This window comes from Cucumis sativus, chromosome 5 (assembly GCF_000004075.3).
Source record: "Cucumis sativus cultivar 9930 chromosome 5, Cucumber_9930_V3, whole genome shotgun sequence".
In the NCBI taxonomy this organism is placed as follows: Eukaryota; Viridiplantae; Streptophyta; class Magnoliopsida; order Cucurbitales; family Cucurbitaceae; genus Cucumis; species Cucumis sativus.
The window spans coordinates 6,593,353-6,620,338 of record NC_026659.2 but is presented as its reverse complement, the minus strand read 5'-3'; the positions used below and the strand labels follow the sequence as shown (position 1 = coordinate 6,620,338).

At 35.4% G+C, this 26,986-nt stretch overlaps 5 protein-coding genes and 1 long non-coding RNA gene across 9 annotated transcripts; 3 read left to right on the top strand and 3 right to left on the bottom strand.

Annotated features, from left to right (window-relative positions):
* Positions 1-2,717: 2,717 nt before the first annotated feature.
* On the bottom strand, positions 2,718-4,697 carry LOC105435469. Its single transcript, XM_011656720.2, has 2 exons — positions 3,812-4,697; positions 2,718-3,474 (listed from the first exon to the last, which is right to left on the bottom strand). The coding sequence occupies exons 1-2, from the start codon at positions 4,666-4,668 to the stop codon at positions 2,835-2,837; spliced, it is 1,497 nt and encodes a 498-aa protein (XP_011655022.1). The 5' UTR covers positions 4,669-4,697; the 3' UTR covers positions 2,718-2,834.
* LOC116403815 lies at positions 2,939-10,187 on the top strand. 4 transcript variants are annotated; one of them, XR_004216654.1, is made up of 3 exons: positions 2,939-3,257; positions 3,371-3,491; positions 8,958-10,187. It is a non-coding gene; the product is annotated as an uncharacterized LOC116403815 (long non-coding RNA). The 4 variants fall into 4 exon arrangements; XR_004216653.1 differs by having other exon boundaries at positions 8,067-10,187; XR_004216655.1 differs by lacking the exon at positions 8,958-10,187 and adding an exon at positions 3,883-5,287.
* On the bottom strand, positions 5,813-8,146 carry LOC101220377 (hypothetical protein). The gene is made up of 2 exons (XM_004146432.3): positions 6,865-8,146; positions 5,813-6,690 (listed from the first exon to the last, which is right to left on the bottom strand). The coding sequence occupies exons 1-2, from the start codon at positions 7,713-7,715 to the stop codon at positions 6,054-6,056; spliced, it is 1,488 nt and encodes a 495-aa protein (XP_004146480.1). The 5' UTR covers positions 7,716-8,146; the 3' UTR covers positions 5,813-6,053.
* Positions 10,188-13,853: 3,666 nt separating the features above from the next.
* Positions 13,854-14,991, top strand: LOC101214653 (PRA1 family protein B1). Its single transcript, XM_004146410.3, has one exon. The coding sequence runs from the start codon at positions 13,987-13,989 to the stop codon at positions 14,632-14,634; it is 648 nt and encodes a 215-aa protein (XP_004146458.1). The 5' UTR covers positions 13,854-13,986; the 3' UTR covers positions 14,635-14,991.
* A 4,503-nt stretch (positions 14,992-19,494) lies between these two features.
* LOC101214895 (probable leucine-rich repeat receptor-like protein kinase IMK3) lies at positions 19,495-22,745 on the top strand. The gene is made up of 2 exons (XM_004146411.3): positions 19,495-21,771; positions 21,862-22,745. Exons 1-2 carry the CDS (start codon positions 19,872-19,874, stop codon positions 22,494-22,496), a joined length of 2,535 nt encoding a protein of 844 aa, XP_004146459.1. The 5' UTR covers positions 19,495-19,871; the 3' UTR covers positions 22,497-22,745.
* Positions 22,746-22,783: 38 nt separating this feature from the next.
* Positions 22,784-25,641, bottom strand: LOC101215131 (sorting nexin 2B). The gene is made up of 5 exons (XM_004146412.3): positions 24,428-25,641; positions 23,957-24,166; positions 23,362-23,622; positions 23,126-23,212; positions 22,784-23,041 (listed from the first exon to the last, which is right to left on the bottom strand). Exons 1-5 carry the CDS (start codon positions 25,415-25,417, stop codon positions 22,961-22,963), a joined length of 1,629 nt encoding a protein of 542 aa, XP_004146460.1. The 5' UTR covers positions 25,418-25,641; the 3' UTR covers positions 22,784-22,960.
* Positions 25,642-26,986: the final 1,345 nt, after the last annotated feature.

The following is a 26,986-nucleotide window of genomic DNA, read 5'->3' as shown; positions in this document are numbered from 1 at the left end:
GCTCTTATTCTTTTATTTTGGGATCATTGTGACTAGAAATACTTATCTCCAATTTGGTTGAGTTTCTTTAGATGTGTTGTATTTATTTTACTTTTCTAGTTTATTTTATCATGTCATGAATGTTATGTCATGCCCTACCCCGCATGCGTCCTAAATTTGGCAATGCGATACGTGATGTAACTCGAACAATTATGACATCTTTAATGTGAAATTCTAGAAGGCTCAGCTTAGGTCCTTAAGTTTAGTTTAATCGTCTGATGACTTGACACTTAAACTTAATTTAAAGTTTAGGCGACAAAGACACATCATAACGCAAAAAAAGATAACTTCTATTATTAACTTTAACCATGCGGTCTACAATTAACGTGATTTATATATATCCTTGATATATAATTATAACAACTTAAGCTAAACGCCTTGCAAAGCTTTCTCGCCTAACAACTATCTCATCCCTTCTTATATGGCCTTAACGCCTTGTCACTTGAAGAGTGAAAACTTAAAACGTAAGTCCAAGACTTAGTGAGCGAAGTTTTATAAAAACCTTTTAGGAAACACATTTTGTAAACATAATCATTTAATCAAAACAAGCTTATGGCCTCATTTCACAAACTCATTAGTCTTGTATGTCCTTTTCACCAAGAATACGAACCATTCTCTACTCCAAGACTCAACATCTCATGTTTAGACTACTGTGATGTTCTTTGCATCAAACTACATCCAAAAATTTTCTGGTTCATTTTTGTTGCTCAGGCCGCCAAATGTAATACACTCCTTTTACACATTAGTCAGCTTCACTTTACCATGCAATTCTTTTCTACATGGCTGCCTTAACTCTTTATGTGCACATAATAGTTAGCTCATTGATAGAGATAAGATTAATGGTTTGAAAATAATTTCACATTAATGTGAAACAAAAAAAAAAGTTACTTTAAATATAACACAAGCTTTCATTTGAAAACACTTTATAAACATTCTAAGAACAAGAAATGTAGAAGAAAGATTTAAAATATACAACAAAAAAAAAAAAAAAAACTTTAGAAAATCACTAACCGCCTAAAATCTTTCTTCAAAATGCCTTGTATCAAACACTTCTTCTTCTCGCCTGTCGACAACTTAACACTCAAGTTTTCTTTACAAAGTCACAGAGTAACACTTCTTAACATCTTGTCCTCTTTCTCTATTTATACTAATCCTAAGTTGGATTAATCATTGTTAAGCTTCTAAACGATTGCCAGCTCCTGTTTATGGAGTTACACGTGCAAGCTTAATTTTTTACTTGATCATCCTTAGCTCTTAACCTGACACGTAAACTCTTGTCTAATCAAAATTAAACATTTTCCTTGCCATACTCCATTTCAAGATAAACTCTAACGCCTAATAATTCTTAAACACCTAACACCTTCTCATGTCACCTCACTCTATCGCAAACTTCAAAACACAAGCTTCTTCTCAAAATGCTTATTATTTCAAGGTCTCACATGTTACCACCCGTTGACAATTCTATTTTATTTTTTTATTCTACTCAATGTTCTTATGATTTGATTCAGGATTTCAATTTGAAAAATAAATAAATAAAGGGTGAGGAGCTGAGGATGTGAGAAATTTGAGTTTTTGAGAAAAAAGAAGAAAAAATAGTTTTTAGGTTTATTTGATTAAAGTGTATTGATTATATATATTTGTGTGTTGCATAAAAGGTTTACAAAATAAATTAAACAAGATTTTTTTTGTTATGATAAGTTTAATCAATTAGATGAACGACTTAATCATTCAAATATAAGAGACATACCATCATTTGGTTTAAAAGTTAATAAAATCTCTAAGACAGACGAAACACCGACTTATGTAGAAATTCGAATATAGAAAGAAAAACCAAGATATTATTTAAAAAAAGAAAAAGATTTAGAGTCTAGAGTAAATCTTTCCCTAAACATCCTATAAGCAAAGCTCACTATTTCTAACGAGAATCTATACTATATATAAAAGAGCCTATAGAGAGAAACCTTTTCTTCCTATTTTGCCCTTCTCATTTTAGTAATTCTAACTATAACATTAGAGGTAATTTAGTCAATTTTAAAACTTGCTCAGTAAACATTCCAAAGAAAATTGTAAAGTCACATAACTTATTAAATTAATTGACAATTAATATCTAAATTGTTATGGCGATGCCAATTCATTGCTACTCATGGTAATTACATTTTAACTACTTGTAGCGGTTTGATTTGAAAATTGATTTACCCTTATTTTATCACGTGAAGATGAAATGTGATTTTAGGATTTGTTTTTATCGTATTTCATTATCATAAGTTGTCTTACCAATAAAATATAATTGATAACTTATAGTTTTGAGTATAAAAAAAATTATTAGCAATAATTAAAAACACACCCATACTTCCAACAAACTTTTTCTTTTTTTCATTTAAAAATTTATTGAAAAATATTGTATAAAAAAATATACTTTAATAAGAACCTAACGAAAATATCATTAAAAATGTTTGATTTATTATTTCTATATAATACTTTTTAACTCTAAACAACTTTATAAAAATAAAAAATAGAAATAAATATTATAATTTTTTTTAAAAAAATATATTTTAAATGGGAGAGTTTGCAAAAATAGAATTTTTTTTTTTACGATATTAGAGTTAATGTCATCTACGTTTTTAAAATTACAAAAATAGGAAAGTATATTAGGTTGGTATGAGTGTTTTTATTCAATATGAAAGAAAATGGTATTATTATTTTGTTTGGTGATATAATGCAATTTCCTTTTTAAATTTTTAATAAAAACATGCATTGCCAATTCTCCCTCCATTTCCATTGATATTCTTCAAAGCTCAAGGAATTGAAAAATGGAGAATCTCCTTGAACTCCAACCTCCTTGTTTCAGTGTAAAACGTCTTGTGTTTGTTTGGCCAATACGTTAACCAAATCCAACCTCTAATCTCCCAATCCATGGTTTTCCCTCTCCCTTCTCTCTCAATCTTCCAACAAATCCCATCTCCATACTCATCTCCGGCGAATATCACTCCTCCCTGTTTGTTGAATGGCCGGAAAGCGCTCGTGTATCGATCTCGAAACCAAGCTCTAGGGTTTATCAGTGCAAATCTTGACGGTTTCCTCAACGCCACCTCTTTCCCGTCCGAACTGTCGTGAAGGTACCAGTTCAGGATTCCGGTATTGCCATGCACCATTTGCTCGAACTTCCATGGTCTCAAGCTAGCTGTTGCGGTTTCTCCGACTGCTAATTTTATGCATGGGTAAGGGTTTTGGCCTTCGAATCCGGCTTCTAGGGTTTTTTCAGTTCCGACTTCGATTCTTGGGTTGCCTGATGATTTACTTACTGAGACGCTTATTATGTTTGTTTGTATAGTTGGAGTTATTTGTAGTGAGATTTTCGATGGGAAATGCTTCTCGGATCTTCCGACCCCACGTTTTGACATGAGTGTGTCGTTCACGAGTTGGATGACACCGCACCTGAGAATTTGAGGGAGGTACGTTTTAAACTCCATTGTCAATGATATGTGAGAATCTGTAATGTAAATTACTTCTAGCATATTGAAATGTCAGGTTTGGAATCAATTCTTTTCTAGAAAGTGCTTTTGTCGTAATCGTTACTTTTAGTGCTAGAGAGAAGTTTAAACTCAGTTGTCAAAGATACGTGAGAATCCTTAACATCGGTTACGTTTAATATGTGAGATCAGTTTGAAATTGGTTTTAGAAAATTCGATGGTATATTTTGGTACTTTTAGTATGGGAAAGAAAATAAATTCATTCTTAGTTGCACAAAAATTATCTTCGAAGTTCAACATACCTTATGTTGTCAACGTGAACCCTCAAATTTATCCACTTTTCATGAACCTCAGCCTTGTAATTGAACTGCAGAACCCCTTCTAGCTGGTGATAATTTAGAGAGAATTGCAATCTTTCATCAGTTGAAGGACTGCTTGAGTTCTCGATATGATCCATTGCAATGACAGGGCAATAGAGTTGAACTTTCCATAACCCATGTGTTGAATATGAATAAGAGAACAAAGGTGAGGGTGTTTTGAGGGTGCAGCAGTTGGCCTTGAGCTCCAATATCCAGTTGGTGATTGCAAGATTTATGGATCTCATCCATTGCTCTTCAAGGTTAGACCCCAACAGTTTCATAAACACCTTTGATGTCTGTCTTGACCAGCAATTTGCTAAATGGTATTTGACAGTTGTAAGACCATCCAAACGTAGACTGGTTGGAGCTTCATAGATGCAAATGAGGAATATGAGGGTAAGAAATGCGAGATTGAAAATTTCTTTTAAGTTGAAAGTAATGTTGAGTTTGGGGAAACTCAAGTTAAAATAATTTTGTTGGTTTGAGCCATAATGAAGAACGTCACGAACACAATTAAGCAAGAGACTGAATAGGTTTTCTTGGTCATCTAATAAATTTGAGGATTTGGTGCTGGTCTTCAAAGGTTCTGAAATCCAGAGAGAGATAGGAAGGCTGAAATCTGCAATAACTGATAAAGTAATGGTTGGGGAATGAAGGCTTTTGGCTGCAACAACATTGAGAGAGGAGTTTGTTGAGCTTGAAGAGCATATGGGCGTTGAGATGGAGGTTGATTTCCACTGAGAAAGTGGTGGCAGGTTCTGTATCCAAGAATAAACATCAGGAAAGCTACTAGGAGCCATGGTAGCATACAGTAGGTTAGCAAGATTGAACTCTTCTCTCTTGTAATGAAAAATGATGATATTTTCTTCTATATATATATAGACTCTTTGATGAATGGAATTAAAGTTCAAAGATTCTAGAGGGTAGAAAAGTCAATTGAGAAAGTGATTATTAAAACCATTGGCATCAAGAAAGAAGAGGAAAAGGGAAAGAACACGATTAGTTTTGATGGTTCTGCATAGGAAAGAGATGATAGACATCTCACCTTTAATTAGGGAGAACTCTTCACACGACCCAGCATTCTAGTTTCCAGTGTTTATATATTGGGCACCTAGTGGACTGCAGCCTATAACACCAAAAAGAATCTTCAGAAGGGGATAAAAACATTAACAAATTCCTAAACATATAATAAAAAAATTATCAAACTAATTAAAATACTCCAAGACTTCTAGATTAGAACACATGTAGATTCTACTTGTATTATATATATCGTAGTAAATAAATAGGATCTGATGGACATTTTCGGGATTGAACTTGGGCATCATTTTGACATCATTGGAAGTATTTGGTTGGTTGAGTTGGTTGTGACGAGTATTCTAAATTAGATGAAAAGATAGTAATTTTGTTTTAACGTAAAAAGATAGTAAGTCTTATTTTTAATTTTATCACTTATGAGAGTTTGGTATCCAATTGGATGAAGTTGAAAACTTTTATAGCTCCACTTCACCAAGGCATTTTCTTGGTTCACATGGCAAGGGAGGAATCAGAATGTTTAAAGATAAGGAGCTTCTCTTTTCCTCCTCCTCCCTTTTTAAAAATTATTATTGTTATGGGGTTTTTGCGAAAATAGCAAAAAAAAATTATAATAATAGAACCCATGTCATAACATTTTCTAAATTTGCAAAGTAGCAAGTTGAAAAGTGATGACTTTTTGATAGTCCTATAATTACCATGATATCACTAATTTTGCCATATTCGGAATATACAAAAATTAGTGCCATGAGCTATTTTTTTCTAAATGTTTTTTTTGTCATTTGACACAATTTTCCTATTATTATTATTATTATTATTTAAGAATAGTGGACTTTTCATTGAGAAAAAAAAAAGGAGGAATAGACAAATAAATGAAAAGAAGGCCACCAAATTGGAGAACATTTTTGTAACTACTTTGAAAGGGGTCTTCCTTTTGTTCCCACTCTTGAAAGTTTAAACACAATTTAATACCATTATCAAATAACCTATACAAACTTTACTGACTATGAAATTCCCATACGTAGATAAATGTAGTTGGCAACACGTTTAAAAGTAGAGATATGTCTTGTTTGTTACAAAGAAAGAAAATGAATAAGTGGGAAACAAATCTCAGAAAATTGGTCTCCCTCAATCTCTAATGATTTCTTATGAGCTAAGGAATTGAAAGCTGGAGAATCTCTTTGAATTCCAGCCTCTTGGTTTCGGTGTAAAATGTCTTGTGTTTGTTTGGCCAATACGTTACCAAGATCCAACCTCTAATTTCCCACTCCATAGTTTTCCCTCTTGCCTTTCCATCAATCTTCCACCACACACTGTCTCCATACTCGTCTCCTGCAAATATGACCCCTCCCTGTCTGTTGAAAGGTCTTGAAGCGCTCGAGTAACGGTCTCGAAACCAAGCTTTAGGGTTTATGAGTGCAAGTTTTGATGGCTTGGTGGAGGCCACCTCTCTCCCATCCGAACTGTCGTGGAGGTACCAATCAAGGGTTGCAGCATTACCATGAACTGACTGCTCAAATTTCCATGGCTTCAAGCTCACCGTTACAGTCTCCCCTACTGCTAATTTGAGGCCTGGGTATGGTGCAGATTCAAAACCAGCCTCAAAGGTTTTTTCAGTTCCGATCTCGATATGGGGGTTACTTGAGGACTTGCTTACTGAGACACTCATTATGTTCGTGTGGAAAGTTGGAGTGAGCTGTAGTGAAATTTGTGATGGAAAATGTTTTTCTGATCCACCAACTCCTCGCTCAGATAAGAGAGTCTCATTCACGAGCTGGACGATGTCACACCTGCAAAAGTCCGGTATACATTTTAAACTCAATTGTCAAAAATATGTGAGAATCTTTAACACCAACTGCAATTGGTTCTAATAGCTTGAAAGATCAGATTTCCATCTTCTTTTTAAGAAATTTTAAGAAATGGCCACTATTAAAAGATATTCTTAGCCTCAAACTTCAATATACCTGATGTTATCAACGTGCACCCTCAGATCAATCCACTTTTCTCTAACCACAGCCTTGTAATTCAACTGTAGAACCCCTTCGAGCTGGTGATAGTTTAAAGAGAACTGCAATCTTTCATCACTTGAAGGATTGCTCGAGTAGATATTATCCATTGCAATGATGGGACAATAGAGTTGAACTTTCCATAGCCCGTATGTCGAAAATGAATAAGAAAACAAAGGTGAGGGTGTTTTGAAAGTATGACCATTGGCCTTGAGCTCCGATATCCAGTTGGTGAGTGCAAGGTTTAAGGATCTCACCCATCGTTGTTCTAAAGTAGAGCCCAACAGTTTCATAAGCACCTTTGATATCTGCCGTGAAATGGAATTTGCCAAATAAAACTTGAGAGCCATAAGACAATTTGAACGGAGATTGGTTGGAGCTTCGTAGATGCAGATTAGGAATACGAGAGTAAGAAATGCAAGATTGAAGATTTCTTTCAAGTTAGAAGTGATGTCAAGTTTAGGAAAGTTATGGCTAGAATTCTGTCTCTGGTTTGAGCCATAATAAAGAACATCATGAACACAATTAAGCAAGAGACTTGACATACATTCTTTGTTTAATAAACTCAAGGATAGGGTGTCGACCATCAAGGGTTTTGATGTCCAAAGGGAAAGAGGAAAGTTGAGATCTGCAGTAACTGAGAAAGTAATGGTTGGAGAATGAATGTTTTTTGCAGCAACGATTATGAGAGAGGAGTTGCCTGTTGGTGAAGAGCATATGGATGTCGAAATGGATGTAGTTTTCCATTGAGAAAGTGGTGGTAGGTTCTGTATCCAGGAATAAACATCAGGAAAGCTACAAGAGGCCATGACAACATGCAAGTTTATTATCAAGATTGAACTCTTTGCAAGGAAAAATGAAGGTGTTTTCTCTCATATTTGTAGACACTTTGGTGAACAGAAGTAAAGTAAAGCAAAGTAAAGCAAAGATGCTTGGAGCCAAATTCAATTAAAAAGGGTGATTATTGAGACCATATTGGCATCCAGAATGAAGAGAGAGAGAGAGAGAGAGAAAAAAAAAAAAGAGATAAACTTGAATAAGATTGGATAAGATAGATAGATACCTTCTAATTTTTTAGAACTCTTCACTCAGCTTATAATATAATTTTTCTTTACCGAAGTCTATATTACTAAGCATCCAATTCTGGCTGCCATCTACAGTACCTCTAAAGAATCCTACGAAGGGGAGGAAACTACCAGATTTCTAGAGGGTGTTTGACACGCATTATTGAGTTGAGTTGGTATTATTTGTTAAGTTAAATAGTCCATGGACTTAAAAGTTTGTGTTTAGAGTGCTGGAATTTAGTGGAGTTGAGTTAGGAAGTCGGTGTTGACTGCTAAGTTGAGTTTAGTTACTTTGTCAGGGGTTAACCTATATAACTTTTCTTTATTTTCTCAATTTTCAAACACTCAATTTTTCAGAACTTTTTTTTTTTTTTTTTAACAATTTTGTGTATGCAAAATTTCACATATATTTTACTATATTTTTAATAAGATCAACTAACAAATGACATACATTCAAGTTTGTGCAATGTACATTAAACAATGTGAAAAAAAGGGTTAAGCGGCCCATAGATGGATTTAGGATTTTTCTAAAGACATCTTTTCAAATTGTAAGTTATGGTTTATAATGCATGTATGTTTGGTTGGTCTAAAGCATTATATGTGTCACCACTGCTATAAATTTGGGATTTAATTGCACATGTAGTCATGAAAAAAGGGTATGAATGGATTAAAATGTGCATTAAAAATAAAAAGTTTGGAATTTTGATGGGGAAAAATGCTACTTTCGGATGGGACTATTTCTAGACACATTTTTTGCGAGAATTTAAATGTCATTAAAAAACACTCAATTTTTTATCTTCAATCGCAAATTCACTCGACAGAAACCCTTCATCCCTTCGACATAAACCCTCGACACCCAAAACTGTCCACATGAAAATTGTCGTGCTCATTCCTTCGCCATGTCCTCCTTTCGACATCCTCCATCATGTCGTCATTTGTATTTGTCGGACATCCCTTACCTTCGTTGTTCGTCATGGTGCCTTGTAGGAATGACTGTGGTTTTTGTTTGTCGTCCGTCATCGTGGTGAACGTCCTCATACGTCGTCCAACCTATAGGAACGATTAGGTTGGTTTTGAAACACCCCCCTCGGTCAGCGGAAGATTTCTTGAAATCAATTTCTCTAAATTGCATTTGTATTTTTCATTTTATTCCTTCTACTTTATTTGAAAGTGAATCTAATATGAAATTATTGGATAATTTGTATTGTTGACTTGGATATACTATTACTTTCTATAAGTTCTTTCCATTAGTAATTGTCTCTGGTACCTGACATAGAAAATACTAATTTTCTTTTCTTACGTAGAAATAATGTAGGGTTAGAATTTTGATTTGTTTTTTGTTTTCTTAAAATGGGAATCTACATTAAAACCTAAGTACCCAATCAAGAAATATCAATATTCCTAAAAGAAAAAGAAAGAAAAACTTTCATAGTGAGATGGAAGGCGAATATACCAACAAAATAATTGGAAGGAAAATTGAAGAATTTAGAGATATCCCAAATGACAACATTTCTTCATAGATCGATAAATATGCTTATAGTTTATACCAACTTATCTTATAAATATGTTCGAGATGGTCTTAAACTTATGTGGGAAGAAGATGGTTAGTGTTTTGATGCACGTGAAGAACAATTTTTCAACTTGCAAACTTTTTTAGTGTGAACCATCAATGATTTTCCTGTATTCGGTAATCTATGTGAAGTAGTGTCAAGGGGTTAAGGCTTGTCCAATATGTAGGGAGGACATCTCTTCTATTAGACTATCACATGGGAAGAAAAATGCTTACATGAGGCAAAAGATGCTTACTAAGACATCACCATAGGAGATAAAAAAAAAACATTTGATGGTAATCAAGGGCATGAGACACCTTATCACCTTTTATCAGGTAAGACAATCTACAGTAGACTTAAGGACAAGTCCTTTACATGCAGTAAAAGGTTCAGGAGAAGAATGAATGACAAAATTTCAAATGACTATTGAAAGATGATTTTTGCCTTCTTTGAGTTACCATACTAGAAAAAATTGCATGTAAGACACTGTTTGCTTGAAAAGTGCTTTCCACCGTCCCTTTTCACCATTATGTTACATTGATGTGTCCACCTGGTGTGAGAGGCAAAACTATGTGGACCCATATACCTACGGTGGGTATATATGAAAGTGTATATATGAAAGTGTTCAAAAATTATGTTTGTAATAGAAATTGTTTGGAAGGGTCAATTGGAGAAGCATGCATATTGAAGAAGTTGAATTTTGTTTTGAGTTTCTATCTGGGTTGGACCTCATTGGACTAGGATCATTTAAATCTTGAGAGAAAGGTCGAATTGACAAACCGTTATCTGCTGGATCATTTGTTGCACCTAGTCCACTTCTACTAAAACAAGCCCATCTACACATAATAAAAAATATTGACGAAGTTCAACCATATAGAGATTAAGAATTATTTACTTGGACATGACCTTTATTATTATTTTGATAAATGGTACTTACTATTTTAATGTTGACTGCCCTTATATCGACGACATATGGAACTTTTTAAAGCTTCCAACCCACGATGGGTGAAAAATGGAAGATAGTTGCGAGAAGAGCACAATCGATCATTTTTTAGCTGGATACGTGGTTAGATATTTTGTTCTCATGTAGTTTTGTGTTTGCTATTGGCAATTCAAGTTATCGCTCACTACCAAGTAAGTATTAACATTTACGGGTGATTTGAAAAAAACTTAAGGATCTACCTACAAAATATTATTTCATCGAGTAAGAGGATTGGAACACATTCGTCTCTTCCAGATTAAGTGAAGAATTTGAAGTAACTATAATAATCATTTTCTTCATTCATATATGTCATTAGTTATGCTAAAATTGAGTATATGTTTGAAACATAATGGAAGTGATTAGCAACAAGGGTCGTGAGAGGCGAAAGAATAATAATACAACCATCAAATATGCATAGAGGTTATGCAAACCTTGTCAAAGAGATGATAAGACATTGTACATATTGGTTCCAATAATGCTACATGTAATGTGGTTTAAATAATCATAATATAATTTCTTTTTTAAGAAACTAAGTAAATCTAGTGATGAAGTAGTTGATTGTGCATTAATATGGAAGAAAGCTCGAACAAACAAAGATGAGAAAATTTCTAATAATGACACAAAAGAGGTAGCTGATCGTATCGTTAACATAAGAGTACTTTTTTTCGTGGTATTTAGTAATATTAGAACTTTTCCATGATATGGCGACCTACTTATTTCACGGGATGTGACTGATTCAACGGATGACTTAACTTCAGACATACTATCACAAGCTATCGAAGGGAATAATCTACTGGGAAGGATTCAAAGGGTGGGTAAATATGTCATGCAGACGAAATACTTTCACATTGTTAGAGAGAAACAAAAGAAATAGATAGATAAAGAAGAAGATTATCGAAGAACGAGTGAGAACGACAACTCGTATTTTGGAATTGGAAGCGAAATTAATGAACTATAAGAGGGTTTATGAAGTGCCAACGAAAGAAGAGGTTAACAAGGGCAAGGTGAAAAGTGAAATGACTTTTAAAAGCAGGGACATATTAGAAGAATCTTTTGTTAATTAATACCCTTGAAAACTTTGAAAACCATTGTTGAAAAGCATACATGGATTTATTCCGTATATGATTTACAAAATAAAGGTACTTTTGAAGATGTCCAATCAACACAATAACCTAAGGGTAATGAAATTGATACCTTCTCGTTGATTATACCTCTTTACCACTAATCGCACTTTATATCTATCCATTGTCTCATCAACATCATATTTGATTTTGTAAACTCATTTGTATACTCATTCGTATCCAACCTCATGATGCCCATGAGGTAAAGGAACTACACTCCAAGTCTGGGTTCTTTCCATTGCTGCAATTTCATCATCTATGGCTGCTATCCAAGATGAAAGTTTGACAGCTCGATGGAAAAACATGGATTCAAACTCTGTGGAAATATTACACAATAAAACTTTGTGAGAAGGTGCAAATTTATTATAAGGTTTTTAGAAGTAGAGTAAGGATCTAATTGATCCTCTAGACAATAGCCTTGCATTAATAAGTGACAACGATAGTCTTTTAAGTGATGGGAAATTAGACATGTGCAGTAGAAAGCGGATCAAATTATTACTTTAAATGCATCTAATCTTATTAGGGTTTAATTAAAATCTTAACATTGCAGCTTCCGAATTTCTTAACTCGAACTTGGACGACCATTAATGTTGACTCGCTATTCTTCAAACGCAGAGCTGGGTTGTGGGATCCAATGTGTGAAGGATTTGAGAGAGATGGAAATTGGAGGATGATCACAATATTTGGGAATCAAATTCTTTGGTGAGTTATTTTGAAAGAAAATAAAATTGGACTAAAAGTTTTTCAACATTTGGAAAACAACCCTTTAAATAATCTACATGGATAAATGCATGTAATTAGTTAACCAAAACTCAATACCTTACATTTCACTAACCATTAGTAAGAGAGATGTTCACATTTCATGCATCTACATAGCCCACTGTGAGTTAGTGGGATTATCCAACAAAATGTTGAATTTTTTCACTAACCTTAGCAAATGACAAATTGGTTTTTTCACATATTAGTCAAAGTCAAACATTGATTTTCCAAACCAAAAGTCAATATTTTGACTTTTTACAATTTAAATTACATAAAGCTATATCTATTAACCGATAACCAATAGCTATATCAAACACACTTGGTCAATTTTTCTCTCATTTTCTAATTCAAATTATTTGAACTAATCTAACATATTGTTCTAAGTTTGTTGTTGGCTTTTAGGCTCTTAATCTCAAATTAATTAATTTATTAATGTTTTGATGATAACATATATGAATTTTTTATTGATAATTTTATTATTTTGAATAATCCATAACGTAGAGCTCAGAACAAGGATTCTTATGCCTCTTGAATCACCCAAATTAGAGTTGAAACTAGGAAAATATTGCTAAAAGAACTTAATGGAAAAACCCAAGATAGTGATGAGGCGGCCAAATAATCAAATTGAACCAATTAGAAAAAACCACCTGAAGCAATGGATGAGTAACATGTGACAGTTTTTTATTAACTTTTAAAAAGAAAAGAAATTTAATATTATTATTTATCTTTGCGTTTAAGTGCGAGTTTTTTTAAAAGATAGTGAACTTGTTTTTATTGGATTTTGAATAGATTATTTTAAAGATGATATATTATTATATTATTATTTGTGTTTGGATCTTTCATTTTTTTCCAAAATTTTAACAACTTTGTATAATTTTATAATCCTAAAAAGTTGCACAAAGTCACCATTGTTATTCTCTCTAAAACTTTTAAATTTCATTTTTCTCATCTTGTCCCTGAGAGAATTCTTATTAAATTGTTTACTCTCATTCATTCTAGAGAGTTTTCTTCGGTGTGATTTTAAAGTTTCAACATTTTGTGATGGTTGGATACCAATGGAAAGGATTGAGTTTGCTCTTGAACTCGAAAAAGAGCAAGTAATAGTTCGACTCTAATCCGTGAAAAGAGTTTATGTTTAAATATGATTTAAATATAAAAAATATGATTACAAGTTAAAGCTCGAAAATGATGAAAATCATTAAAATTGAAAAAAAGTGAAAATGTTGACAACTTTAATCGGGTATATATTGAAGTGTGATTTTAATATATTTTTTTTTGTTGGTAAATGGTAAAAACTAGGATGATAGCTATTCAAATAACTCAAACAATTGAAGTACTCAAGCTTTGGATTGGTTAACATTTGAGGTATCCAAATAGTTGAAAAGATTTAAAAAAGGTTTTAGTAATTAAAATAAAATAAACCCGAAGGCTAAAAGTAAAGGATTTGATTGAAATTATAAGATAGAGAGCTATATGTTGTGTTAGACAAAACCGCGTGAAGAGCCTTTCTTCCTCGGGTCTCCATACGAACGAACAATTAAATTCCTTTGAAACCCCATTGTGTAAATATCAAATCGCACCGCCAGATCTCACTCTCCACATCCATGGCTTCTCCACCGACACTTCCGATCTCCGGCCCTCAATCCTCTACCGGAGCTCCATCTCAACCACCGATCGCCACTCCCGCCTTCCGGGCATTTCTCTCTCGTTTAACCTCCTCCGTCCGCCAAGGTTTCTCCCACCGCCGCCCATGGTCCGAGCTCGTCGACCGGAGTTCTATGGCTCGTCCGGACAATCTCTCCGAAGCCTATTCCCGGATCCGCAAGAACTTCTCCTACTTTCGTGTCAATTACATCACTCTCTTTACCCTTGTTCTTGGTTTTTCTCTTCTCTCCCACCCGTTTTCTCTCTTGACTCTTCTTTCACTCCTCGCGGCTTGGTGTTTTCTCTACATTTTCCGTCCTTCCGATCAGCCGTTGGTTATTCGGGGCCGTACTTTTTCTGATTTCGAAACGTTGGTTGGGTTGGGGGTTCTTACTGTCATTGTGGTGTTCCTCACCAGTGTCGGATCGCTCCTGATTTCGGCGTCGATGATTGGATTTGCCATTGTGTGCATTCATGGTGCGTTTAGGGTTCCAGAGGATCTCTTCCTCGACGATCAAGAGCCTGTAAATGGAGGATTTCTGTCATTTCTTGGTGGCGCCGCCTCCGCTGCTTCAGCCGCAGGTCCTGCAATTGCAGCGCGTGTATAGCCCAGATCATGATCGGCGCCTGATGAACGAACTGATGGCAGTTTGATTATGGGTTAGGCTTACCTGTTGTACTCTTTCTGCAGTTTGAATTCTTGTGATCTATAAGAACTGGATTAGGGTTTGTTCTCTCATAATGTGCTGAAAATTTATATGTCAAATTTTTGTTTAGTTGCGCTATATACAACAATTTTATGAATTGGAGTCTGTATTACTTAGGGCGATTATTACGCAATTCTTTTTCTATAGCCTCTTATTTCTTTAGATAACGCTTGAACCCTCATTGTCATGTACTTTGCTACTATGTTCATTTTTAATTGCAGATCTTGTTTACTTCTAATGGAATTTGAAGTATGTCAATTGTTTGATTAGCATGGGTCTGTTTTCTTTCATGTTCCTCTAGTTATGGGGTTGCAGGAAGGGGTGACTGTGGTTGTGTTCTGCGCTTCAAATCCTATTAGTACCTATGTTCTTTCTTGGGCAGCAGTAAAAACTGGTGTATCATGTGTATTCGCAGGGGTGTCAGGGTTTACATTTCCATTTATATTCATTTTCATATTGGATTTCTTGGAAGGTAGTGAAATTGATGTTTGCTTGCCCTTCAGGTTATCTATTTGGGATCTTTTATAGTTTTACTTTCATTCAACATCACTTTCTTCTCTGACCTCTCTACTTGTCATGCATTCTATAATACAGTGGAAAATATGAATCTTTTTTACTTGAATCGATCTTTTGTGGAGAGGGGTTCAATTCATCTTAGAATGTATAATCCGAGCTTATCTTTTCTTAGTTGTTGCCTTCGAATTGTAGGCAGTGGTACTCTTTTGAGCTTCTTATAAGTCATATGGTTTTTGAAACAGCAGTCAGTATTTGAAGAAATTGTTTTGAGTGGATAGATTTTGTACTTTGTTGTATGTGAGTTTTGCTTTGAGGTTAGAGCCATTCTTTCAAAAAATGGGATATACATTGTCCTTCGCTATAGCTTGCAGGTGCAGAGAAAGGTAGTGAATACATGTGAAGTGTGATTGTGAGAAGATGTACATTGTAAGGCTGAATGGACATGGTAGCTAATGAAGGAAAGTGCAATAAAAGATATTCTTGCACAAAATATGTGCAAGGCGTAGCAATAAGAGCGAGAAAATCGTGGGTGGGGGGGTGATAGTGAGAATTGAGTTAGTTGAAATTTTTTTTTGAGCTGAGTAGTTCGTGGAAAATTTAGTCACATGTTCACTGCTTCTTTTGACTCTGAGAATTTGTTTGAATTCCAAATACCTCATATTTTAGTTTAATAAGTTGGTTTTTCCTATTATACAACCACAAGCTTACCAATTTCACATGGCCTTGCCAAGATAGCTTATTTGGCTAGAATTGGATTGTGATGTAGATGAATGAAAATATATTGTCATGTCCTATCACTTGCAACCCAAAGTGGAGTAGTCTGAGAGTTTAGGAACATTGTAATACTCATAGTGCCAACGTGCATGCAAGTGATGGGAAGTGTTGAGATCATGCATTGTTTGTACGTAGTTTCCTTCTAAACTTGAGGATTTGGGAACAAGCATGCACTGGGTTAATTGACTGGCACTTTCTTTTTACTTTTAGGATTGGGTGCCATCAAGTATAGTTGACTCAGGATAACTTTAGTCACATGGTATTAGAATTTATTATACCCGTGCAAATAGGCTTAGTGAAGTTGACTAAATCATATGGATGTAGAAGCGCACCCATTTACATGTCTGGTTACTTGAGCAAAGCGTCACATATTTTGATTTGGTCGTGTGGTGCCTTAGGCTTGAATCGCTTCACACTGAGTTGAGAAAAGATGCACCTTTACGTAGCCTAAACGGCAATAGTGTAGGATTATATTGAGTAGATGACTGGATTTGAGTTTATCCAGTCTGCCATCAACGCCTGCAGGGGACTCAGCTGGACGAGTTGATTAGAGTGTCTTGTTTCAGTTTCATAGGGCTAACACTGAATGACCTGAAAATCTTAGAAACTGGGTGATTCTTTCTTCTCCCCTCATTTTCCTTTGGGAGTTCAGGTTGGATTTGGGGTCAACGTGGTATAATTGTATCCTGAGTAGTTTGATGTAATTCCAGCAGTATATGTCTACTGTTCTTGTATGTGTCCTTGGATGCTTTTGATTGATAACCATGGAGTAGAAAAAATCCTCCTACCCATGAGAATGTCAAGATGTATTCAAATTTATGTTGGAGTAGTAGATTTGAGCACCTTTTTGTTTGGGTTTGGCTTGGGAAACTTCTTGGCCTGGTTTCTTAATATTGATAAATGAAAGCATGGTGTTTTACAATAATAAAAAAGGAGTTGTGGGAAAGCTGATTAGCATGTAGAATAAGTAAGTCACTATTGCCATTCTGGAAAAATAATAAGTGCATCAGTTCCTCCATTTTATTCCTGTTGTCTGTGAATAATCCTCTGTAATTGATATCCTTGAATAAATTTCGAAGGTTGTTGAGTTTTGGTTGGGAAGATGTTAAATGTTTGTCTTGCCTTTGTAAGTAGACCTGTGAATTATGAGGTTGTAGCTCCATAATCACAACCTATCTAGACATTAATTATTAACTTCTTATGATTTTTTTTTTTCTTTTTTTCTTTTTTGCATCCACACTTTGTATGGCCAAGTACATTTTCTTTCTTATGAGATTGGTCCAAGCACTCACAAAAGACTGCGAAGTTGGTGTTGCAAGGTGTGCTTGAGTATTTGTGTGGATTTAAGGGAAGTGGAATAATTGAGTAAGTATGGTAGAGCTAAGTTAAAATTGATTTAAAGTTGAAATATACAAAGATAGGAAAATTGATTGAATAGATTATACATCCATTCTTAATTCTAAGATTGCTAGATTTTAAAATTTGAAATTACTCTTTAACTTCTCGACGTTCTTGACCTTTCATAAAATGCTATCACTCATTAGGTCCTAAATGGTCTAGTGGTGATTTAGTGTTGTGGATCAAATTTCCATTATTTTAAAGTATCATTTCTGGGTAATTACTCTATGAGTACATTTATGACATTCAATTTAAGGCGGTTCTTTTCAGAGAAAGACTTGGAAAAAGCTTTTTTTTACCTTATTAAAGGTAATGTTTTTGAATGTTTGTAAAGATTGTGAGAAAGGTTTATAAAATAATTAGAATAATTTTATGCAAATATGAAAAAAGAGGATATCTCTTGATCTCATGAATTTGATGGTTTTAGTATAACTCTGGACTGAGTAAATATTGTCATTTTTTCAACGCAAGTTGATGATGGGGGAATTAGAGTTGAACACAAATCAAAATAGACATTACTACGATGGGTAAAAGTAGAAACTCCATTCAAAATGTATCTTTTACTTCTCATTGGATAAAAGTAGAAAGTAGACTTTTTAGTCTCCAATTTATTTTGGGTTTTAAGATATAATTTTCTAGCAGGAGATTATATACAAAGTGATTTTTTATTATTTTAAATAAAATATGTAACACTTTACTCAAATTTTAAAGACTAAAAATGTTCATTTTAAAAATCTAAAGATTAAATATACTTGTTTTTAAATATTCAAAAACTAAAAAATATCGTCTCTTCAAAGTAATATTTTTGTAATATATATAAACAAAAGTGAATTCAAACGCATATCATTATTATATAACAAAAGAGAATTCAAACTCATATAGTTTTTGTATATTTTTTTTCAAACAAAGTAGAGATCCACACAAAACCCCAAAAACTCCCAATATAAAATTAACAAACAACTATAACAACATTAAACAAAAGTAGACAACATGAACAAAAGTAGACAACATGAATAGAAATGAACAACAAAGTGAACATAATATAATGGGTTTTTTAAAAAAATAAAAACTAACCAAATTTGGGTGAGTTTAAAAAATAAAAAATAAACAAACAACCAAACTGAACTGAACTACAAAAAAACTTAGATCCTAATCTCTCTTCTCTTTCCTACTTTTCTAACTTCACTTCATTTCCAAGGAAAAGTATCTTCTCATGTCCTTTGCTTGTAGGTCCCCATTTATCTAAAACAAAACTTAGACCTTCAATTTTGCACATTTGATTCATCCTTTTAAGTTAAAATAACTTCTACTTCTTATTATACTCAAGTTCTTCGTGAATACACTTTCTTTACATCTTAATGAAATCTTGAATTTTAGGAAGTTATAATAGACATTGATTTAATGTTTAAAGAGTGTTAGCATGAAGTCAAATGTTCATGTTAAGGGTCGAATATATGCATCTAAGTAGTATCTATTGTATCGTATCTTAAGGAGTCGCATCTCGCTAACATCAATTGTACTTATTTTTTAAATATATAAATTGATTATGTAAATTAAAAATTGAAAACCTCACGTATATAGGGTCTCTCAAATGTCACTTCTATTGTCTTTAAAAAAGACACCCATATTTAAAAAGTCACAATCACTCAACAAGGGGCAATGTGAAAATTAACAAAAAGTATAAAAGCAAAATATTCATGTAAAGATTTTTGGGACGTAGTTTCTTTTAATATAGTAGAGATAAATATAAACATATCTATCTGTTAAATTTAAAATTACATTTTGGTGTTTAGTTTCAGTGTTTGAAAGTTTTGTAGGATGTAATGAATATTAATTTGGTTATGTTGATATCAAATATAGAGATGTGGATACAAATGTGTATATATATATGAGATGGAAATTTAGTGTTATGATTTTGAACCCAAGTTTAGTTTTAAAACCCAAAACTGAAAATAATATTGCACTATTTCCAAGGAATTTATCCTTTGTTTCTCTCTCTCATGTCCTTAGCCGGTGGATCCCATTACTGAAAACACAAAAGACATAGCCGTTGGAGAGGAGCGGTAGTACCACCATCCCTCAAAACTCTCTCTCTTCCTCCATTTTCAATCAATCCTCTTCCCAAAAATATAAAAACAACCCTGAACCCTAGAGAATCACAATAAACTGTTTCAGAATCAAACCCAAAAAAACTAGCCGTTAAGCTCATCAAACAAGAGAGATAATCAAGGCAAGAGCCTCTGCTCCCTTATTGCATCCACCTGACATTTGTGTCTCTCTCTCTCTTCCAGGTATTCACGTGCTCTTTCTTCTTCTTTCTTCACTGAAAAACCTCATTTCTTATAGACCTCTCTACATAACCCTTTCTTCTTCCTCTGCTTCCATTCTCCTTTTCCCTATGCTCTTTTCATCCTCTTTCACCTTTCTCTCTGCTCTTCTTTAGTTTTTCTATGGGTAAAACTCAAACTCCATTTGATTTCAACTCTTTTTCGAGATACCCATTTGGGGATTTTGGGGTTTTCTTTACCCTGTGTCTTGATGTGCTCTGTTTTTCACCTAAGAAGAAGGAGAAATGGAAGAATCTGAGACAAAACCCTAACGTGTTTGTTTTGTTGCTTTTGTTGCTTAATTTGGTTCCTGTTCTGAGTCAGGATTGGGATGGTGTGGTTGTGACTCAAGCTGATTTCCAATCCCTTCAGGCATTTAAGCAAGAGCTTGATGATCCCAAAGGGTTTTTGAAGAGTTGGAATGATAGTGGATTTGGGGCTTGTTCTGGTGGTTGGGCTGGGATTAAATGTGCCAAGGGACAAGTTATTGTAATACAGCTTCCATGGAAGGGATTAGGAGGTAGAATCACTGAGAAGATTGGCCAACTTCAAGCACTTAGGAAGCTTAGTTTACATGATAACTCTATTGGTGGATCAATCCCTTCTTCATTGGGGCTTCTTCCAAATCTTAGAGGGGTTCAGTTATTCAATAATCGACTTTCGGGTTCGATTCCGGCTTCATTGGGACTTTGTCCCGTACTTCAAACACTTCACATTAGTAACAATTTGCTCACTGGAACAATACCACCTACTTTGGCTAACTCCACCAAGCTTTATTGGCTTAACTTGAGCTTGAACTCGCTTTCGGGTCCGATTCCAACTACTCTTACTCGTTCGGTGTCCCTTACTTTCCTTGACCTTCAACATAACAATCTCTCAGGCAGCATTCCAGACTCTTGGGGTGGTGACGAGCAAAACCGTGTGTTTCAGCTCAAGTCTCTGACTCTTGATGGCAATCTCCTCTCAGGTACCATACCAACTTCTTTAAGTAAGTTAAGTGAGCTTCAAGTGATTTCCCTTAGCCACAATAGGTTAAATGGTGGCATTCCTGAAGAAATTAGTAGGCTTTCTCTGCTCAAAACATTGGATGTTTCTAATAATTTCCTTAATGGAAGTATGCCCCAAAGTTTTGATAGATTGAGAAACCTCTCTATACTCAACTTGAGTAGAAACAGATTCAATGGTCAAATTCCTGAAACTTTAGGGAACGTTTCAACACTTAAACAACTTGATTTATCTCAGAACAATCTAAGTGGAGAAATTCCAGCTTCCCTTGCTGATTTGCAAGGTCTTCAATCCTTAAATGTCTCATACAACAACCTTTCGGGTTCGGTTCCTCGAGCTCTCGCTGAAAAATTCAATGCAAGTTCCTTTGTTGGGAACCTTCAGCTCTGTGGGTTCAGTGGTTCAATTCTGTGCCCGTCCCCAGCCCCTTCTCAAGAAGCTCCTGCTCCTCCACCAGAAAGTTCGACAACCCGACATCGGAAGTTAAGTACTAAAGATATAATCCTCATAGCAGCAGGAGCCCTCCTTCTGGTATTGGTTATAGTTTTCTTTATATTGCTCTGCTGCTTGATAAGGAAAAGGGCTGCTTCAAAAGGGAAGGATGGTGGTGAAGCTGGAGCAGCTGGGGCTGCGAGGGCCGAGAAGGGCGTCCCCCCGACTAGCAGTGAAGTTGAAGCGGCTGGAGGTGGGGATGCTGGTGGGAAGCTCGTCCATTTCGACGGGCAAACGGTCTTCACAGCAGATGATCTTTTGTGTGCAACAGCAGAAATAATGGGAAAGAGTACTTATGGGACTGTTTACAAGGCCACGTTGGAGGATGGAAATCAAGTTGCGGTGAAGAGATTGAGAGAGAAAATCACTAAAAGCCAAAAGGAATTTGAAGCAGAGGTCAACATACTTGGCAAGATCAGACATCCAAATCTATTAGCTTTAAGAGCTTATTACTTGGGACCCAAAGGAGAGAAGCTTCTCGTTTTCGATTATATGCCGAATGGAAGTCTCGCGACGTTCCTGCATGGTAAGTAATTGCAAATTTCATACTTCACATCTTAAGCTTATGTATTTACTGGCAAGCTTGTTTACTCTTAACTCTATTTGAAATCTACAGCTCGTGGACCGGACACGTCCATCGATTGGCCAACAAGGATGAAGATAGCTCAGGGTATGACACGTGGCCTGTGTCACCTTCACACGCACGAGAACAGCATCCATGGAAACCTGACATCAAGCAACATTCTACTAGATGAGTACATAAACGCTAAGATTGCAGATTTTGGCTTGTCAAGGTTGATGACAGCAGCTGCAAGCTCAAATGTAATAGCAACAGCCGGGGCACTTGGGTACCGAGCACCAGAACTCTCAAAGTTGAAGAAAGCAAACACAAAAACCGATATTTACAGCCTTGGAGTCATCATATTGGAACTCTTGACTGGTAAGTCCCCCGGTGAAGCCATGAACGGAGTTGATTTACCTCAATGGGTCGCATCGATAGTCAAAGAGGAGTGGACTAATGAAGTTTTTGATTTGGAACTGATGAGAGATGCATCTACCATTGGAGATGAGTTACTAAACACTCTGAAACTCGCTTTGCATTGTGTCGACCCTTCACCGTCAGCGAGACCGGAAGTTCAACAAGTTTTGCAACAACTGGAAGAGATAAGGCCAGAAACTGCTCCAAGTTCTGGGGATGATGGAATAGGAATAGGAGGAGGAGGAGGAGGAGCCCCTTCAACAAGTGAGTGAAAAGAAAAGGGCTTGTAGTGTAGAATTTAAGTGTGTGATTCTTTTAATTCTTTTAAGGGTGTTTTTGTCTTAGAATTTAATGTAGTTGGCCTCTCAAGAGAAAAACAAAGAGCTCATATTTTGTTTTAAGGCCAATTTTTTTTTCTACTTTGACAAGTAAAATGACTAGAACTCTAGTTATGTTAGTTTTCCATATCTGCTGGGTATTAGTTATATAAGTTTAATAACAACAGTTCGCTTCCTTGTAAATTTGCAATCACATTTGAGAATAATTCTTCTACAGATCGTGTAAAATATGCAAGTAGATTTTATTGAATACTAAGTTTCAAAGCGCTCGATGAAAGAGTTTACAAGACCATCACGAACAATGTACACCAATCCGCTCGCTAAGACTACAAGAAACTCCTCGTTAATGAAAAGGTGTGTTTTTGTGTATACATTTCTTGTAACTAAAACCAAAATTTTCAGCTGTGATCTTTCTGGTAATGTCTAGTTTCTTCTGCAAGATTCTCCCAAACATTTTCCATTTTCTCGGCATATCCCACCTGCCAAAATGTCCATTAAGCTACTTAGAATCGTAACACCGCGGACTGAAGAGGAAGCATGTGGAAATGTTGTCAAAATCTAACCTGATTAAGGACAAAACCTCTCAACATTTGTGTAAAGTCTTCTTGCATCTCCCTATCGAGCCTCTCGAGCTCACTCCTATTGTTTTCCTGCACTCAAAACATACTCATATTCAACACTTCAAAGACTTTAATTTAAAATGATCCACCTAATTTCAATTAACTAAATGTCTTTCAAAGCCAATAGCCAGGTGATCCATGTAATCTTTTCTATCCAAAGAATAAACGAGGTAATCTACCTTGATCCGGTCATATTCTCTTACTGCACGAGACTTGGCATCTTCTGTAACACGCATGGTATCTTTCAACTCTTCAATTTTCCGCAGCCTGGACCTGTCTCCACCAAATATCTTGGATGAAGCAACCTCAAGCTTCTCAATCCTTGAATGCAAGGAAGATAGATCTGATGAAAGAGTCTGAACTGTTAGTAGAGCACTTGCTCGGTCAGAAAACGCACCATTGACAGCTAACATAACTCCAAGGTAATCGTGAAGCTTATCCTGCAATGGATGATTGGATATTCGTAAGGACAAGATAATTGATGTGGCGAGTCTCCTTCAAGGACTTCATCAACTTAATAGTACTGATCAGTGGAGAGAGACTCCATTCCAGGACCTTTCCAAGATGGAAAGCTTTACAGCAGCCATAAAAGTTATAAGAAGGCATTTAAGTTTAAAGTAAGTTTCAGATGACTTTCTAATAAAATCATTTAATCCATCATTTTGTAATTAATAATATCAAAAACATTTCTTAATCCTTCTAAGAGAGTTATTAAACACGCCTAAGTGAGAGATACTATAATCAAACTTGCAACATACTTATTCAAGAACTTACCAAATGCTTCACTGTTTGTGAGTTTAGTTCTCTATACAATCTGCTAGCTTTAACAGCAGCAGTGGCCAAATTCTTCATGTCAGCAGCTCGTACTCTTTGAGCCTCGACGATAGCCTCTTCAGTCTCAAATTTGGATAGCTTTACAAATGCTAACCCCAGTTCTCCCATTGTCTCTCCAATGTCTTGCTGGGCTTTCACAAGTGATTCAGCCTTCAAAACAATGGTAAAGACATACAACATTACTAGAAAATATAAAGAAATGAAACCCAGCAACTTCCATATCCAAAATTAAGGCCAATCGGCAATATATCTCAGACTTAAGAACAACTTAATCCTCTACTTTTCTAACTATGGTTTAAAAGAGCTTCCAAAAAATACTTGCATTATTCCTAAATTCCTAATCCTAATGCCACGTTATCTAAAATTCTCTTAAAGATAAGTATGAAAATCTTTACAGCACAAGACTCACACCTGTTGAGAGACATCACTAAGTTGCTGTTCAATGTCCATTAATTTCCCTTTCTTCTCCAAGAACTCCTTATCTTCTTCCACAACCATTGGCTTCGTCCCAACCCAGTCGTTAGCCATTGATTGCTTCAACTCCTTGAAGATTCTCAACAAATCTCTACCCCCTTTTGCGGGTTTTGCCACCTCCTGTAAATCTACAGCCGCTGTTGGCTCCCCAAAAAGCTGCCTCGGCAGCTTCACTGCTCCATCGAGCATCCTCGAAGCTACATCAGTGCTTCTTACTAACGGCAACGAACCCTTTGCCTCCAGAAACATTCTCAACTCCTCACTTTTTCGAATTACAGGATGCAATGCCAATTTTCTCAAATACTTCTCTAATGCAACCCTCCTCTGCTCCACAAACTCCTGCTTTTGCATCATTTGGCTCTCCACCACGTTCTTGTCCGGCCTCATCGGAATGAAAAACCCACGGTACGACTCAAGTAACCGATCAGACAATGCTACAACATCCTTGAACCGTCTTCGAACACCGAATTCGGATCCAGGCCCGCCGTACTCAGGCAGGTTAGTTCTCGTCGTAATCAGATAAGTGTAGTAACCACTTCCACCGGGAACCAACGAATTGTTTAGCTCATCCATTCTCTGTGGATCCGAAACCGAAATACTCAAGAACTCAGAACTCAAAGCGTTGGACGTAGAAGAGAAATCAGGGCTACCATCACGGCCATTAGAGGATGAATCAAAAGACGTGAAAATCGCCTCAGCGTAAGAAGGTGGTTCAAGAAAAGAATCAAAAGGCGAATCAGGGCTTTGACGGTCTGCATAAGATGGCGACGATGAAAGCAAGGGATCATAGTTAATCGTCACCGGCCGACTCAATTGACCGTTCCTACCGTGAGATTGGCCGTTGGGAGGATCATCAAGAACCAAACTCTCCATTTCTTCAGGAGAGTGCAGGTCCGCCTCCTCCTCCTGATCTCCATGGCTCATCATATCGAATCGAACAAAGAAAGAACAAGAAAACACAAAACAAACGAAATCAGGAAAAAGAATGGCGAAATCAACACAAGAACCTTCAAATTTCAACTGGAGACAACATCGAAATGGAAGGATTAGTGGCGAAAACAGTGGTTTATGTGAAGAAATGGAAAAAGATTGGAAAAAATTTCGGGGAGGAGTGATGAAGCCGCATATGGAAAGAAGAGAACACGGCAGCCGAGGCAGTGAGTCACCACGTGGGTAAGAATAACATTACTAAGAACTCGAGAAATTCACACTGAGTCGACTCAGTATACGGTTTACGAGTTGGCGAATAAAACTCGTTATTTTTTATTTTATAAATTTATATTAATATTATAGTAAGTGAATTTTTTATTTCTATCGAATTCTTTTTTATGTTTTACTTGCATTATATCTATATAATATCAATGTCAAATTTGAAATTAGAAACTAGATGAATATATTTATGAGTTGGTTTGTAAATGTTAAGATATTTATTACTTTAAGTAAAATAAAACAAAAAGTTTGAAGATGAGGTAGCACAATCTAAAGAACTTTTTGCAGCAAGCGAATGAGGCAATGACACATGTCCTTAAAACGATGACAAATATCTTAGGATTAATAGATGTTAGCATGTAGGTGAATTTAAGTGTATATAATAATTGCATAGATGATGGGTTAGGCCTAGGAGATAATGGTAAAGTAAGCATTGCTCCATTTTTCTTGTATGCATGTGAAATTAGAAGCTTTATGCTCATTATTAAAGTATGCAATAACAATAAAAACATAATTTTTTTGTGTACTCAACTATGCATTTCTCGGCAGCTTCATTTCTCCATTCGGTTTGCTAGAGGACCCGAAAAGTTTGAGAAATTAGGCAAGCAATTGATTTGCAGTTTGAGTTATATCTTTTGTTTTTCTTTCAGCTTCATTAGTAGATGTCTCCATTTGAGAGATCAACGTTGTCCTATATAATAAAATGCTGTATAGTTTTTGTGATAAAAACATAAGCTATTTAGGAGAGATATGCTTTCTAGCGAAGAGAGATTTATTCCCGACTTGCAAAAAGAAATGCACCAGCTTTGCTATATAAAAAACAACTAATTTTTCGTACTTCATACGTTCATACCCAAACTTTAACAAGTGGAAAGTTGAAGAGGACATGGACATGGCTGGTAAAGAAATTATTTATCTGCCACTTTCTATAGATTGGAGTAACTAGTAAGTTTAGTTTTATAATTTTTGGCCTTTCTTTGTCTCTGTTATACTTGGAGAAAGAGTTGTTCTGGCACATCAGCACATGTTTTCAAGAAGTTCAGACATCGCATTGCATTTTGTTTGTTTTTTTCTATTTGAAACCATATCTGGAAGTTTATGTGTTTTGTAAGATATACAATCCCTAAGGTACACATGGCCTTTGAGGTGTTACTGTTGTATCAAGCTGTTGGATTCTTATCATAGCTGATTCAAAGAAACACTGACTACCATAGTTGTTGAAGTAGTTCATCAGAACTAATGAATTTGTTCGTTTTTGTGTTGCAGAGAATAAAAATATGGGTTTGA

Excerpts from the sequence above, each read along its gene's own strand:
- LOC105435469 (XM_011656720.2), bottom strand. The coding sequence starts at position 4,668 with ATGGCTCCTAGTAGCTTTCCTGATGTTTATTCTTGGATACAGAACCTG. Across the intron at positions 3,475-3,811 it reads GTTCACGTTGACAACATAAG|GTGCGGTGTCATCCAACTCG; the intron begins GTATGTTGAACT and ends TCAAATTCTCAG.
- LOC101220377 (XM_004146432.3), bottom strand. The coding sequence starts at position 7,715 with ATGGCCTCTTGTAGCTTTCCTGATGTTTATTCCTGGATACAGAACCTA. Across the intron at positions 6,691-6,864 it reads GTGCACGTTGATAACATCAG|GTGTGACATCGTCCAGCTCG; the intron begins GTATATTGAAGT and ends GGACTTTTGCAG.
- LOC101214653 (XM_004146410.3), top strand. The coding sequence starts at position 13,987 with ATGGCTTCTCCACCGACACTTCCGATCTCCGGCCCTCAATCCTCTACC.
- LOC101214895 (XM_004146411.3), top strand. The coding sequence starts at position 19,872 with ATGGGTAAAACTCAAACTCCATTTGATTTCAACTCTTTTTCGAGATAC. Across the intron at positions 21,772-21,861 it reads TCTCGCGACGTTCCTGCATG|CTCGTGGACCGGACACGTCC; the intron begins GTAAGTAATTGC and ends TGAAATCTACAG.
- LOC101215131 (XM_004146412.3), bottom strand. The coding sequence starts at position 25,417 with ATGATGAGCCATGGAGATCAGGAGGAGGAGGCGGACCTGCACTCTCCT. Across the intron at positions 24,167-24,427 it reads TTAGTGATGTCTCTCAACAG|GCTGAATCACTTGTGAAAGC; the intron begins GTGTGAGTCTTG and ends ATTGTTTTGAAG. Across the intron at positions 23,213-23,361 it reads GAGAATATGACCGGATCAAG|GAAAACAATAGGAGTGAGCT; the intron begins GTAGATTACCTC and ends TTTTGAGTGCAG.